Below are 14,454 nucleotides of genomic sequence, written 5' to 3' on the forward strand. Positions count from 1 at the left end.
AAAATAAAAACTGTCTTAAAATAATTTCATTCTAGCACTGATGCTGCTTCTCTGTTTAGATTCCACTATGAATATTTTAGTGTTATTGTTAAACTAAAATTCTTTTATGTTTCCTATTTTTATTCTGAAAACAATGTTTGGTGAGGACTGTTGATGTTTTAACTGGTTGTTGTAAGCTAAGACATAGCGGGCTGACTGGTGACCTTGTCTTGCTTTTGGCTGGGCTTGCTTTAGCCTGGTGTGGCCAGGTTTCAGCAGTTGTTTTCCTGTTTTGACATTTGTGGTCACTCTGCTGCCTCTAAACATGCAGACACTTACTACTAAATCCTCAACACTCCCATTTTTATTCCCTTCATCCTCCAACCCTCAAACGTATAGATGACTCTTCTCAAAATATGAACAAATTGGGTCAAGTTGACTTGTGATTTTCTCTTTGTGGTACAAAGAAAAAGAAAATTAAACAGGGAAATTTCAGACATGAAAGAAAAATGTGGAAAGTCAGCAAGAGCTCATATGAAGAGTAATGATGTCATCACTGGAAGAATCAGGTGGGTTTTAAATAACATAAATGAGCAGAGAAGAGACACTAATACAGAGAAACAAAAGTCAGGAGATGTGCTCAGCTCCAGCGTGTTGGGGCCAGCACCTCTCTCAGCTTCAGTTCTGTTTCCAAAGACATGTAAGACCTGGGGGAGGTCTATAATTGCAAAACCAAGTGGTGTGGAACTTGTGGACAGGTCTTATTTGAAAGAGTAAGAATTTGTTGTAGAGCATTTCACTGAATTTGCTAAGAAAAACAAACAGTGTAAACTTTGGGAAGGAGCTATAGTGCGTTGTTTTAAATTAAAATAAACTCCAGTGATAAGCTTCAGTTGTCTCAGCAGGAGTTTAATATATTGATTAAACCTTCTTAACTAATTATTCCACGTCATTTTTATCTGAGACATATAAAAATTGTAAAATTAAATGAAAATTAGAAACAGTATCACTTGCTGTGGCAGGTCTGTAAAATATAAAAATAATAATTTATTCAGGCCTTGTTAATACTTCCAATTGATGATAATAATCCAGCATATTTTATTTATTTTTTCTTTTACATTAAAAGTGAATCATGAAATATTTATGGAACAGAAATATCAGTTTGCATATTCTACATTTGTGCTTAGTTCTTCTTATGTTTTCTTCTGGAGCACCCCTGCCCCCAGTTATTTCTTTTGCTTTCTACTATATGGACTGATTATAATAGGTATCTGTGTTTCTTACTGTGGGATTCAAACTCAGGCATTTTTCTAGACCTTCTTCTTAAATAAAGCTGTGATGTGCTTTTGGAAGCACTTTGTAGAACTTACCCTTTTTGATACTTGCAGGTGTAGATCAAGTGGTGAAGAGTACCACAGCTATGATGTAGCACATGTTATAAATGCTGTTGTATTGTTTAGAAGAGCATGCCTCTCTCTTGTATTATTCTGCACCAACATGTTTCTGCTTACGCAAGTGGAAAGGCAGACTGCAAAGCAGAGCTCTAGCTATCCCCATGGGGAGCACTGCCTCACAAATCGTCCTGGACAGCAACCAGAGAATTGGATTTTTGAGTGCTCTTGAGGAATTCCCAAAAGTGGTTTGTGGCACGTGTGCATATCTGTAGGCATGTCAGTAGCTATTAAATGGCCTTCAGCAGGTTTTGTTGTACATACAGTGTCTTGCAAATATACTGTTTTCCCTCTGATACAGAGTCCCCATATTACTGTATAACCGACAGTCGGTCAGCGATAGTATCCAGCAAACATTCTGTAATATCTGTCATAGTGTGATTGACACAAATGCCTGCAGGGAAGCTCCTGTTCTGTGAAGTTTTTGGTTGGGGATATTGCACTTGATGTTACACCATGGATCACACAGCTTCGTGTAGCTGCAGCAGCACATGCAATGAGCAACTGGTGTTACTGAAGTGTTTCTATGTTCTGCACCTCACACCAAGAATCATTTCCCCATTTTACAGTGAACTTACTCATCCCAAAGCATAGGAAAAGCAAAATCTAAGAGGACAAATGATGACTACAACACTAAGTTTTCCTACTGTTTGTTTCAGCCTGTATTATAAGCCCTGTGGTCTGCAATAGGGTTGGGCTCCAGTGATCTGAGCAGAGTACTACAGCTGAGCCATTGTTAATATAGGCACCATTAGGAGTCTGTATTCCATCCACATTTTGCTTTACTTTGCATGTGAATTATCCTCCTGGGTGTGCGCAGAAACTACCATAAGACTGAATGTTAATCTAGGACTAAAGGACATTAGAGTGATTTCAGGAAACAGGGGTCATCACTTTCTTGGAGTGATGGAAAAAGCTCACCTATTATTGTGTAAGTCCAATCTTGCATGCCAAACTTAAATAAATTGGAAAGACTTTTGTCCCACAGATGAGCAAAAAAAGGGGCTTTGGAAAACGTTTGATGATGGAAAGCCTTGTCTTGTCCTATGGGCATGGGCTGGACTGGGCTGAAACTACCAAGTAATGCAGCTGCTAGCAAACTTGGTTCCACTGACATCAGGGAAGGCATGTCTGCTCGGAGTGAGGTTAGGCCGTCTTCTACCTTTAATAATTTAGCAAAGTTTTCCATATTGTTGGCAAACTGCTGTTAGAAACTGAATCTTTTCTCTAAAAGCTGATACGCAGCTGAGAATATGGGATGGGCACAGAAGTATTTACTCTCATGCCAGCATCACAGGGTTACAAAGCTGTGAGATTTGGTGCTCTTAAAATTTACCTGGAATTTTTTTGTATTGTTATTAGTTTAGTCTAATTCTCTGAACTGCAGTCTATAGCAAGTACATCTGCACAGAGAAAATTATAGCAACTGTACTGGAGTAGCTAAGAGTGTCAAGTTTTATCACGTATCTAGACTATGGGCTTCATATTAAGGGTTAATGAAAAGTGTTATTCAGTATTCCAGGAAATTGTCAAGATCACCAAGTATGGTACTGGTGACCTGTGTTACACTGAACTCACTCTTTCCATGTTTCCAATAAAAACACACAGCAGATTGTTCCAAAACCAGTGTCAAACACAGTTAAAAATAAATTCCCTTATAATTTAAATGTGTAGTACATATACTAAATATAGTCTTTCTATATATAATATAAATAAATATGTTTTCCTTAGATGAGATTTTAATCCTGGGACCTCACCTGGATCTTATGAGATATTGTAATTTTCAGTTATGATTCCCAACAGTTAGAAGTATCCTTTCTATTTGACTCTGTTTTTATTGCAACACTAACATGGCTTTGTTTCATTCAAACACAGTATTTGTAAATAACTAATTATGGACCTGTTTCTTCCCCTTGAAGCATTAACACTTGGCACTGTGCAGAACAGTCCCTTCTCAGCTACAAGACAGCTTAGGGGAAGCAGTGGACTTGATCTCAGAACAGTAGGGTGCTACTGACAAGCTGTTGGACCACTTCACCCCCTGCTCTTGAAATGGCAATGAGCCAGAGGGCAACTTTAAGAGAATATTTTTCTCTAGTAGCTGTAACATCTGCCTCCTTGGCAGCCTCTGCTGGCAGTTGTGCTGGAAGCTCTGGAGTTGCCCCTGGCCCTGTGCTGTATTTACATTGCTGAGAGGTTAACCTGAGCTCTGCTGGATCCTGTTGCCTGATTTTCTTTTGTTCTGTCATTTTTCTCCTCCGATTGTTTGGCTGCTTAACCCTTTTTGCACAATGTTTAGAGTGAAATCAATTGTGCAGAATGAGATGAAATGCATTAATATTTTTAGCTGGTAAATTCCTTTTTGAGTCAACACAGCTTTTCTGATCTGTTTAGCTGGGTTTATTTTGCTTCAGCCTATGCAATTTCACCATTGCTGTCTGAGCATTTGAAAGTGCTGTTCCCTACGTTTGTACTTTTCGCTTAGCGTCAGTTTGTTTATTTTTCTGGGGACTCTGTTGTGTTTTATATTTCACTCTTCTCTTCTGAGAAACTGTATTTTGATTAGTGCTTCATTTTGGTGGAATGATGTGGAATGCATAAAGACAATTTAAAAGTAGTCAGCATGAACATATCAATATTTATTGAAATACTGAAAAAAAATCCATTGGTGATGAGAAACTTCTGGCAAGAACTGACGTGACAATATGTATTTCACTGATACAGTAAGAAAACTTCAACTTCAACAAGTAACTCACTGCACATTCTAAGAGTTGCATGGATTTAAATCCAAGGCAGCTGCAGAACATCTGTAGTACAAATAGTCAGACTTTACAGATTGTCTGTTTACACACACAGAACAACTATAATAAACCAGCCAAAGCCAAAACCTTTGAATTTTAGTCTGCTTTTACTAATATGTCCTGTAATCAATAAGACAGTCAAAAGCAAATGTCTGGTTACAAAGTAGTTAACAATTAACATGAGGTTAGGTTATTTTCTTTTTCTTTTTCTTTTTTTTTTTTCGTTTGTTTGCAAACTTTGGGCAATCAAGTGGGATTCTTGGAATGACAGATATGGGCAAATATATGGTAGTTTATCTGAAATTGTTTCAATTGTTTAAATTGTATGCAAAAAATCTTCTCTCTTATATCCTTATTCAAATTCTTTTGTCCTGTATGTAGATTATCATGCTGCGAATACAGCTAGTAACATTTTTAAAGCTTTTTATGTAAATATTCAGTGATATTCACTGTAGCATTTCAATAAGAAAAAAAAAAAAAAGAAAATGCAAACACTTGAAATATGCTTTGTTTTTCTTTTAAAAAGGAAATGTATGACCAAACTTTGAACTATGCTCATGATATGTAGATATCACAGCCACAGTCAATTGCCACCTGCATCTTACTATCTGTTAATTTAGTTTGTTTGACGGAGCATGCTCTTAGGAAAATAACGTTGCCATGCTTGCTGTGTGAGATGACCATGGGGGTGTATATATGGTTTGCTTTTGGCCAGTATGTCACTGTGTGCATTCTGTGATTCAAGGCAGGCATCTAGGAGGTGCAGACATCGGGCTTTGCTGTGTTTGTACCCTATGCATGGACAGAATACAGCTGAGTAATACAGGTGATTAAAATAACATGTTAACTAATGCAGATGAAATAATTAATGTCTTTGGTATACAGTGTGTGGATAGTTGGAAAAAAATGAGAGAATGCACCTTTTCAAGTTCACATGAAACAGAAAAAGCTACAACTCACATAATTTACAATAGATTTAAATAAACTACATTTAAGATTATGAAGATTTACAGACAATCAAGTGAATGATTTAAACTTATGAAGACCTTTGTGTGTCCCTGAACTATGTTCCACTAGCTTGAAGACATGCTACAGTAAACACATATATTTGGCTTCTTCATTCTGGCTATATCTTAGATAAAGATGAAACCAACGAACAATAAATTAGCATCATAATTGTCTACAGTGGAAACTATCATATACAGTATAAATAAACTATTCAAAAGCCAGCAATCTTCATGAAAAAAAAAATCAAAGAATTAGGATTTTATACAGTTTCTACAAGTGATTGTACAGCTGATAATCTCAAAATTAAAGTCAAACTAAAGTCCCCTCCCCCCACTGATTTTAGTGTCTCACGACATACAGTAATTAAGTACTGGTAAAATAATTACCAATTTGAAAGCAACATTAAGGAAATCACTGCTTTGCAATTTTATCACAGTTTTTTTTTTTTTTTTTTCTTTTTTTTTTTCTTTCTTTCTTCCCACAGGACCTAAAGAATGTAAACACTATTTTTTGTTAATGTTAGAGGCTAATACTTTATTTTTAAATATATGTTGATCCACATCTGCACAGTTACCTTTAAGGATAGTGAAATAAGGCAAGACTTAGAACAGTGGCACTACATTTTAATACTGATACCTTCATTTGGACAGAGAGAGATTTGTTTGTTCTTCTTCAGTATTTGTTCTGCAGCAGACTTTGGCCTACATAGATATAGCAGTATCACTCTTCTTTTTTGTGTTACAGAAGTGTACAATTTACTTGCCTTTTCTTGCATTGCTTAATGCATTTCTGTTCTTTTTTATTTTATTTTTGTTTAACAACAGTGTTTGTTGAAGAAGTTGTCACTTTTAGTGGCTTGGGTATCTTCCTTTTTTTTTCTTTTTTCTTTTTTTTTTGGAAAAGGCCATGAGTACATAGCAGAGCTGTATTTTAGCCACTGCAGTAGTGAAGTATATATTTGAGTTGAATTTTTGTTGTTGTTGCGTATTTATGTTAGATTTTTAATGACAGCCAGTGACAGTAGTAGAAGAAGGATACTGCCTGATTTAACAACATGAACACGTAATGAAACAGACTTTAGAACATAGTAAGAATGCCAAGCTAGCTTGAAAACAGACTCTTGATATTAGCTATCTGCAGGCCTGAGAGACTGTCAAAACCAGCGTCTAGGGAAGTGGTGGCCATACTACCTAGAAGGTGGCCTAGGCCAACTCTCTTGTACAGACTGTTAAATGGATGCCACATCGTTTATCACAGAAGAAGTGTTGGGTCCTTGGGAGAATGATAGAAGATGGTATAGATGCAGCTTTGCATCTATTATAACTGTTCTAGAAGTCCTGCTGTACAATGAAGGAATTTAGTGCACTCAAATTCCCCACTCTCTTAGCTCAACAATACAGATCAGTTTTCCCCTAAATTTCTTCGCATTGGCAATCAGAAGTTAAATATACAAGAATCATTCTGTTGTTATTCATGTTGACATTGGTGATAGCATCCACTTTTTAAGTTTACTTCACTCCAGTTTATAAAGTCCTAAAGAGATTCCTTTGGGGATGTGTAGCATATGATTCACAGTTTGCAATACAAATACCCTGATACATCACTTATTTACTATTAGTATTTGATTATTATACCATTTTGCAAAGTCTTAAAACCACATTTTAATTAGTGTTGCTTGGAGCAGTTCAGAGTATATCTTTTCCTTGAAAGCAGAAGCTCTAACGGATATAATTTATGCTCTCTTTGCATGCAGCATCTCAATGAGAAGGTTATTACATGGAACATCTCCGTTCAGGTGTTTGTAGTAGAGGTATTCTTCTGCCTGCATACTGATGGCCCGGATTTCTGGTAGTCGCAGGAGAAGCTGCCCAAATTTGTCTGTTTGCTGTGGGTAATTACACATTGTGTAGTCCAGCAGAGCAGCATTCACTTGTTCCTGAACACCCTCCACAAGCTGGAAGTTCTCTAGATTTTTGACATCTGAATGATAATTAAAACAACAAAAAAAAGTAAGAACAATTGAGTTGCATTTTAATTACAGCTTACTAGGGCAATTTTTCACTAAATGTTGTGGGTTTTTTGTATTTTTTTTCCTCCTGACAAAAGCATACTCTACAAGCTGCTGAATATTCAGTGATCCCTTTTGCGCACTTTCCTGGGAAAATGATCACAAAAGAGCTTTAGCGGAGTGTCTTGTTGAAATTCTGCATATACCTCAAATCAATTAGACACCAATGGAGTCTGAGCAAGGTCAGCTCTTTTCATATCTTACGAAAAGAAAGGTTGAGGATTCCTAAAGTAGAAGACCATGATATATTGCTAGCAAATGAGTCCCAAGAGGAAGCCCTATCTTTAACCTAGTATGTTACACAATTCATATAATTCTGTATTAATTTTTCTGACCCAAGGTGAAATCTGTGTCCAGGGTATGATGTAGTTAATTCTAATAAAAAGTGACAGGGCTCTTGTTTCTGTTTGACATTTTCTAAATGATTCTGAAAGCCTTTGACTTGTCTAGTCTATGTTAATGAACCATCTGGTACACTCCAGTGACTGCCAAAATAATCTTCCCTACTAGAAACTCTCTAAAATATATATTTCATTGACTAATGATCTTTATAAATTGAAATCATTGTCCTTTGGGTGGAATACCAGATAAGAATGGTGCCCTTTAGCCTGACTGTGCTTCCTGAAATCCAACAGGCTAATTTTATTTGATATTGGACAACACAGGCGCTTACATCAGTAGGTAGGCAAGATTTGTTCACTCTGCCTCTCTTTGATTATCTTCTTTCTGTTCCTATGCAGGAAGTTTAAGCTATGGAAATGGCAGTCAGAGCTAAATCACAGAATCATAGAATCACAGAACTGTAGGGCGGGAAGGGACCTGTAGAGACCATCGAGTCCAACCCCCCTGCCTAAGCATGCTCCCTAGAGTGGGTCACACAGGTAGGCATCCAGGTGGGTCTTGAATGTCTCCAGAGAAGGAGACTCCACAACCTCCCTGGGCAGCCTGTTCCGGTGCTCTGTCACCCTTATCACAAAGAAGTTCTTACGCACATTTGTGCGGAACTTCCTATGCTCCGGTTTGTGGCTTTTTCCCCTTGTCCTATCGCTGTGCACTGCTGAAAGGAGTCTGCCAATATTCTAACTCCTTACTGTTTGAGTCCGTTTGCAAAACCTGTTTCCATGCTGTCTTTTGACATATCTGAAGACTGCAGAAATTATCCAAAAATTTGCAAATCAGACTGCTGCTATAATGCAGAAAGTAGGAAGCAATCAAAGCGCTCTTGCTGGGAGAACTTATTTTGGTTGACGTTCAATCATTTATACCATCAGTAGAGTACTGTAATACAGTTTCTTTGAATAAAGACAAATGTGTCCCTATATGGATGTTCTTTGAGCAAGGGAGAGTGGGAATTTGGCAGAATTTGGTTCATTGTAAATCCTAGCCTTTGAATGGAGGGGAAATGAGTGTTTTCCTTTGTAAAATAGGAACACACTTTGGTTCCCCAGTCCATCAGTGGACTGGAAAGCTGTGTAAGTTGGATCTAATTGCACCTTTTCCTAGAAGAGCTTTAAATAGAACAAATGGTTCCTGCTCATAACGGTGCTAGAATAAGAGGAAAATGGTTGAAGGTGGCCAACATTTTTCCTCAGGATCAGAAAACAAGAGGGAAGCCATGGATCTCAATGGCAGAGCTGGACAGCATGCACAGACTTTGAGCAGGAGCCTCTCAGGAGCATGCTGTACTTGCTGCCGGCTGCCTGTTAGCTTCACTCTTGCACGGGCTTTCTGCATGGTGGATGGTTCCTGCCGTCATTACTCTCTGCCTCTTTCCTGTCCCAGTTTCACTGTGGAAATGAAGCAAGTGGTTCCCTAAATCTGATGCTGCTTGCTTGGGAGCTAAGACATGCCATGTGCTTGAATTTTGCTATCTGGCTTTAAAGAACTCACTAGCAGTACTTAGGTGACGATGACTGTCCAACTACAATCATCTGAAATTTCAGTATCCAGAGTGAGGAGAACTGGAAATTTCAGAGCCACTGTGCGTGGTCTCTGAGCTATTCACACTTATTTCTCTGAAGTCTTTCTGCCCGTGTCCCTGGTAAATCATGTTTTCATATGTTACTCTGGATGTTTTCTAAGAACTGTTTGTTTTTAGGTACCTAAAACTCCCAAGGTATTTTGCAGTGAGTGTGACTTGATTTAAAAGTTAAGTGTTTTGTTATGATTAATAGATTACTTTCAGAGGCAAGTTGCAATCATGAATGAATTGGCAGAACATAAATTTCCCCAGAAAATGTGGCCTGTGTTGGAGTGTTAAACCGTGTTAAACAGGCAGATAAATTGTATAATGATTTTAGAATTAGCATGTCAAACCTTTTTCCTGCTAAAAATAACTTCAAAATCATTTTAAATGGTTCTTTAAATACTTGGCATGGCAACAAAAGCATTAGAGTCAGATTTAAAAAGAAGTACAATCAACACGAACAGTAAACAAAAAGTAGTTCTGGGGCTTCTATGCTGCATCCAGGCAGAGGAAATACTTTTAATGTATTCCTGGCATTTGTGATGAGAATCGGATGTTTGTAAACAAGGTGGTTTTAGTTAATCAGTCCGAATGCAAGGAATTTTCCTTACTCTTTCTATACTGAATCGGAGCATTCCTGGTCCAAGTGACTATGGTGTTGGACATCATGACATCTGTGTGTTGATCTCTCTGGCAGCGCAGTCATGACAGAGATGGTGTGGAGGCAACCTGATGACCAGTTGTGTCTTGTGTGAGGTCCTCATGGCATAACCAAGATTGGCAATTCAGTATTCAGATGATAGTGATTTTATCTAACTACAGTTTTATTTTTGTTGCAGATGTTTCTCACGTGCTTTGGGTTTGTTTCTGTTCTTGACAGTTATTATTTAACTTTGGCTAAAGGAGCTTGATTTAGTTTTCCAAGTATTTCCTTTTTGATAAGGATCCTTTGAACGCTAATGAGGTAAACTGGCAAAACACCAGGTGATGCTGATGTAACTCTGCTGAAGTCAGAGTTGTATAACGAGCATGAAATCTGCTACTGATGTACAACACATCAGTCTTTTGTGCTTTCGTGTAATTCTTCACTCCTGTCTGCTTTTTAGAATTGCAGTGTCTCTTACCAATTTTATTTCAGTTAGTAACAATTTAAAATACACATGTTTAAGCTTAATGCAAGAAATAATTTTCCAGTGCTTAGACGCTTGTAAATTAAATGAGTAGGAATAGGTCCCCCCCCTCCCACCCACACACCCTTAAATCTAGCAGCTAGAAAAAGTGTTTTGTGTTGCTTACAGTAAGTATCAGCCTCTTATCTCTTCTACTTATTCACTCAGGGACTAATTACGAACTTTTTACATGAAACAGCCTTACTGCAAGCTCACAGTGGGGCGCACATCTATTTCTATCCTTATTGGAAAGTAAACCCTTAGGTCTTCTGGAATATATTATATGTTTTACAAGAAATAGCAATTGCTTTTCTGTCAAACAAAGAATTTTTTGTTCTCTATAGCTTACTTTTGACGATTAAGACAAAAACAGTATTATACTGTGTCAGGAGCTGCTCTGCACTCACTGTAAAAATGTGCTACTATTCCTACAAATCTCCCAATTTTGATTCTTTTATACATTTGCTGTAAAGCTGTGTTTTTAGCTGAAACTGCATGCAACATTCAGAGCAACACGAACACTTTTGCATATTTTTCCCAAAAATGGGTCTGGTCTTCAGAGGGGAAAATATTTAGGTTTCAGAGAGGTTTTCTCCCTCTCATATTCTGAACATGAAATACTGAAAATTTGGTGGTGTATTAATCTGTAGAGAGATTCCTTTGGTCTGGGAATTCTGAAAAGCAAAATGAAAGAGAATGAGAGATTTAAATCTGAAAAATAGTAACTCCTTAGGAGCAGCGTAAATATTTCCTAGCGAAAGCTGGTTAAATTGTACTGCACACATTTTATCAGGCACCTTTTCCATGTAAAACGAGGAACAGGTGCACACACTGCTACATCGGCTTCCACTGTGGATTTTGCACCATTGCAAATTATGGTATTTCAAAGGTGAAATAAGGTTATGTTCAAGATTCTCTGAGGGTAGAAGTCCCTCATTTTCATAAGACTGGAAATGGATGTTGCAGGCAGTAAGACTTGATCCCAGCCCAAGGCTCATCTTCCTCTCCTTGAAAGGGTACAGCACTATCCATGTAAGGAGGCTAAGGGATTTCATTAAAGCCAACAGGCCCCAGTGCTTAGCAACTCTTCGGAATGGTCAAAAAAGTATAGCTATAATATGTTTTTTAAACTATGCCAGGATGGCCTTCAAGCTCATCTTCAAGAATTTTGTCCAGCTGGACTGGAAATTTTGTTGGTAAATTTTGATATGTGATCAAGAAATCTTTGAGAGCAAGAGTAGTAATGGTTGGTAACTGCCAGCTTGAAAATTGCTCATGATTCTCTGAAGTTTAAACAGGAGCATCCTAGCGCATCTGCCATGATAGCAGATATATGACATTCTGTGTCTAATTTCTCTTGACAAGCAGACTACTATAATGAAGGAAGATTTGTGTAAAGATGAACTCCTTATTGGAAAATTCCCCTTGGTTTTATTTGAGCTTGCTTGTACTGAATATTATTTACTTAGAAGGCATGGGAAACAAATTATTTTAGATGTGTTTATTAATTGATTGGAAGGTGCTATACTCAGCACTTCCCAAAACTTGAAAAACTTGTACATTTTACACATCTGTCTTCGTAGAACTTCCCAAATCTGAAGTAAATGTATTGAAAACTTTTCCTGTTCTCTAAAGGGTTCTTTCTCTGTCTCTAGCAGTGTAAAGATTTATCTCTGACTGTTTATGAGGGTCCTAAAGCAATTTTCATCTTGAGTTGAACATAACATCAGATAATGGGCACATTGTTTTGAAAATCTTAATTAAATTATTCTCTAGCAATGCATTTAATTCGTAGGTGTTAGGCAAAAAAAACCAACTGTATTTCCATGGTAAGAATAGGATACTAATGAGAAAGGAGGCTGTAATTCATAGTTCAAATGTATTCTATCCCCCATATTTGATCTTGGTGGACTTTTGGTTTGTTTCAGAACAATTCAGAAATCAACTAAGACATATTTTGGTGTTGTTTCATAGCGATAGGCGTCTTTCTAATGGTATTTAAAATATTGAGGCATATTTTTTCTCTGCCAAAAAGACTGTAAAATCACAGATTCGTACTGAGAATATCAGCTTCTGATCTCTATTAGGACCTGTATTTATTTACTTCATTAAATAATTTTATAATTGCTTTTGCTACTGTTAGATCTCCAATGAAAAGGGAGCTAGGGATTATTTATCTGAGTTCTCTTTACACAACTGTGAAAATATTTTACTAAATTTCAGTTGTTTCTGTTCTTGCACTCTCAGTGAAGTCAAAGGATGAAACCTGATTTGATCTTGTCAGTCTTTATGACTGGTGTAATTACTGACTGAGTCATCAGTCAGGAAAATAAAACAGCTTGACTTTCAGCAGCTCAGGCTGAGAGTTTACTGACTTTAAAGTTAAGCAAACAAACAAAATCTCCACCTGCCTCTCATCCTGGCAATGCAGGAATGGACATCCTTATACCTTTCAAATGACGCATATATGATATGGTAGTCATTGAAACATAACAAAGCAGAATCCTGCCAGGCCCCTTCTGGAGGAAGAGCTGCTCACAGGTCCTGACCCCAAGTCCATAAGCAGCTACCTGTAAATGTAAAGTCCAGTGCTTCTCACTGGGGCTCATGAGGGAAAGCAGGACTAGGTACAGGAACACAGCTAGGGCTGTGGAGAGCCAATGGGGAGAGCAGGTTATCCCAGAGGAGATATGGATGGACCAGATACACCAGATCCAAGCAGTGGTTGCACAGGTAGCACTTCATTTTAGAAATGCCTTATCTGTAGGGACCGCCTAACTTTTTTACCCACCAGTTCCCTACATGCCTGGAGTTAATTTCCTGCTGATGTTGCATTCTTATCTGTGGATTGGGTGAGCTATAAAGCATGTGCTTAACTCTTTGCTCCGCCTAGCATTCACTGTATGCAACCTGTTGATATGTTAATCCATGCTTAGCATTCACTGATGTAGTTAGGTTCCGCATAAGAGAGTTGCTGCTGCTTTCTTTGAAGGCACAGAAAAAGGACAGGAATTTCACAGAATCATGGGATCACAGAATCATGGGATCACAGAATCTGGAAAAGACCTCTAGAGTCTTCAAGTCCAACCATCAACCCATTTCTACCAGGTCCACTAAACCGTGTCCTTCAGTGTCACATCTGCATGTTTCTAGAACACCTTCAGGGATGGTGACTCCACCACTTCCCTGAGCAGCCTGTTCTAACACTTGACCACCCTTTCAAAGAGAATTTTTTTCCTAATATCCAACCTGAATGTATTCAAAGAAGAAAGTGGAGTCTCCCGACTCTTCAAAGGGTGATCTTAGCTATTGCTGGCTACAGGCTGTTCTTTCTAGAGGTATGCTCCAGTCTTTGAGTTGAAGCTGTGCTGCTGCAGAGAAAGGTAGAACACAAGGGTTTAAGCCCAAATTAAAAGTCTGGTTGCAAGCTGGTGATAAGACATGAAACAGCTGCCTGGTCCAACATGGCTTTCTGGTTCCTGCTTTCAGGATTGTTTGTGTTTTTGATAGGGTGACCCTTTCAGTACACCTGCAGATCAGTCTTAGAAAAAAAATGACTCAACCCAAGTCTCTTTTTCAGGGACAAGTTCTATAGCTCTGTCCTATGTAGCCATGGTTATATTTCTATGCAGGCATGTGTTGATAGCTGGGGCTGAAACAGTTTAGGGAAGATCTCATGGATAAACTAAGAAAGAACATCACTTAAGACTAATTTTTCCTAACTCCTCACCTATTCCCAGCTCCTTAGTGTAAGCCTGAGCTAGAAATGATTGTCTTTCAAATATTCAGTTGGAATAAGCACAGCTAAGAAAAACAGCTAAGAAAGTAAATGTCATGATATCAACAGGCTTCAGTATATGCATGTTTGAATGTGGGCAGACCTACAGCCCTACCATTAGTTTTATATCACACAGTGACCAGAGAAAAAGAATTACATTTGAGAAAACAAGAAAATTAGAATTATCATAAGAGTTAACAAAATAAGAGTAAACAGTAAATTTAATGAACCAAG

General features: G+C 37.9%; 1 protein-coding gene across 3 annotated transcripts in view; it reads right to left on the minus strand.

The window, feature by feature from the left end:
* Nucleotides 1-4,056: 4,056 nt before the first annotated feature.
* Nucleotides 4,057-14,454, minus strand: part of NR5A2 (nuclear receptor subfamily 5 group A member 2) — an 87,005-nt gene continuing 76,607 nt past the window's right edge. For all 3 annotated transcript variants that reach the window (XM_048945143.1, XM_048945142.1, XM_048945144.1), the window contains one exon: nucleotides 4,057-7,219. In XM_048945143.1, the coding sequence (XP_048801100.1) occupies nucleotides 6,972-7,219 (248 nt within the window). In that variant the 3' untranslated portion in view covers nucleotides 4,057-6,971. The remainder of the gene's footprint in view (nucleotides 7,220-14,454) is intronic.

This window comes from Lagopus muta, chromosome 5 (genome assembly GCF_023343835.1).
Source record: "Lagopus muta isolate bLagMut1 chromosome 5, bLagMut1 primary, whole genome shotgun sequence".
In the NCBI taxonomy this organism is placed as follows: Eukaryota; Metazoa; Chordata; class Aves; order Galliformes; family Phasianidae; genus Lagopus; species Lagopus muta.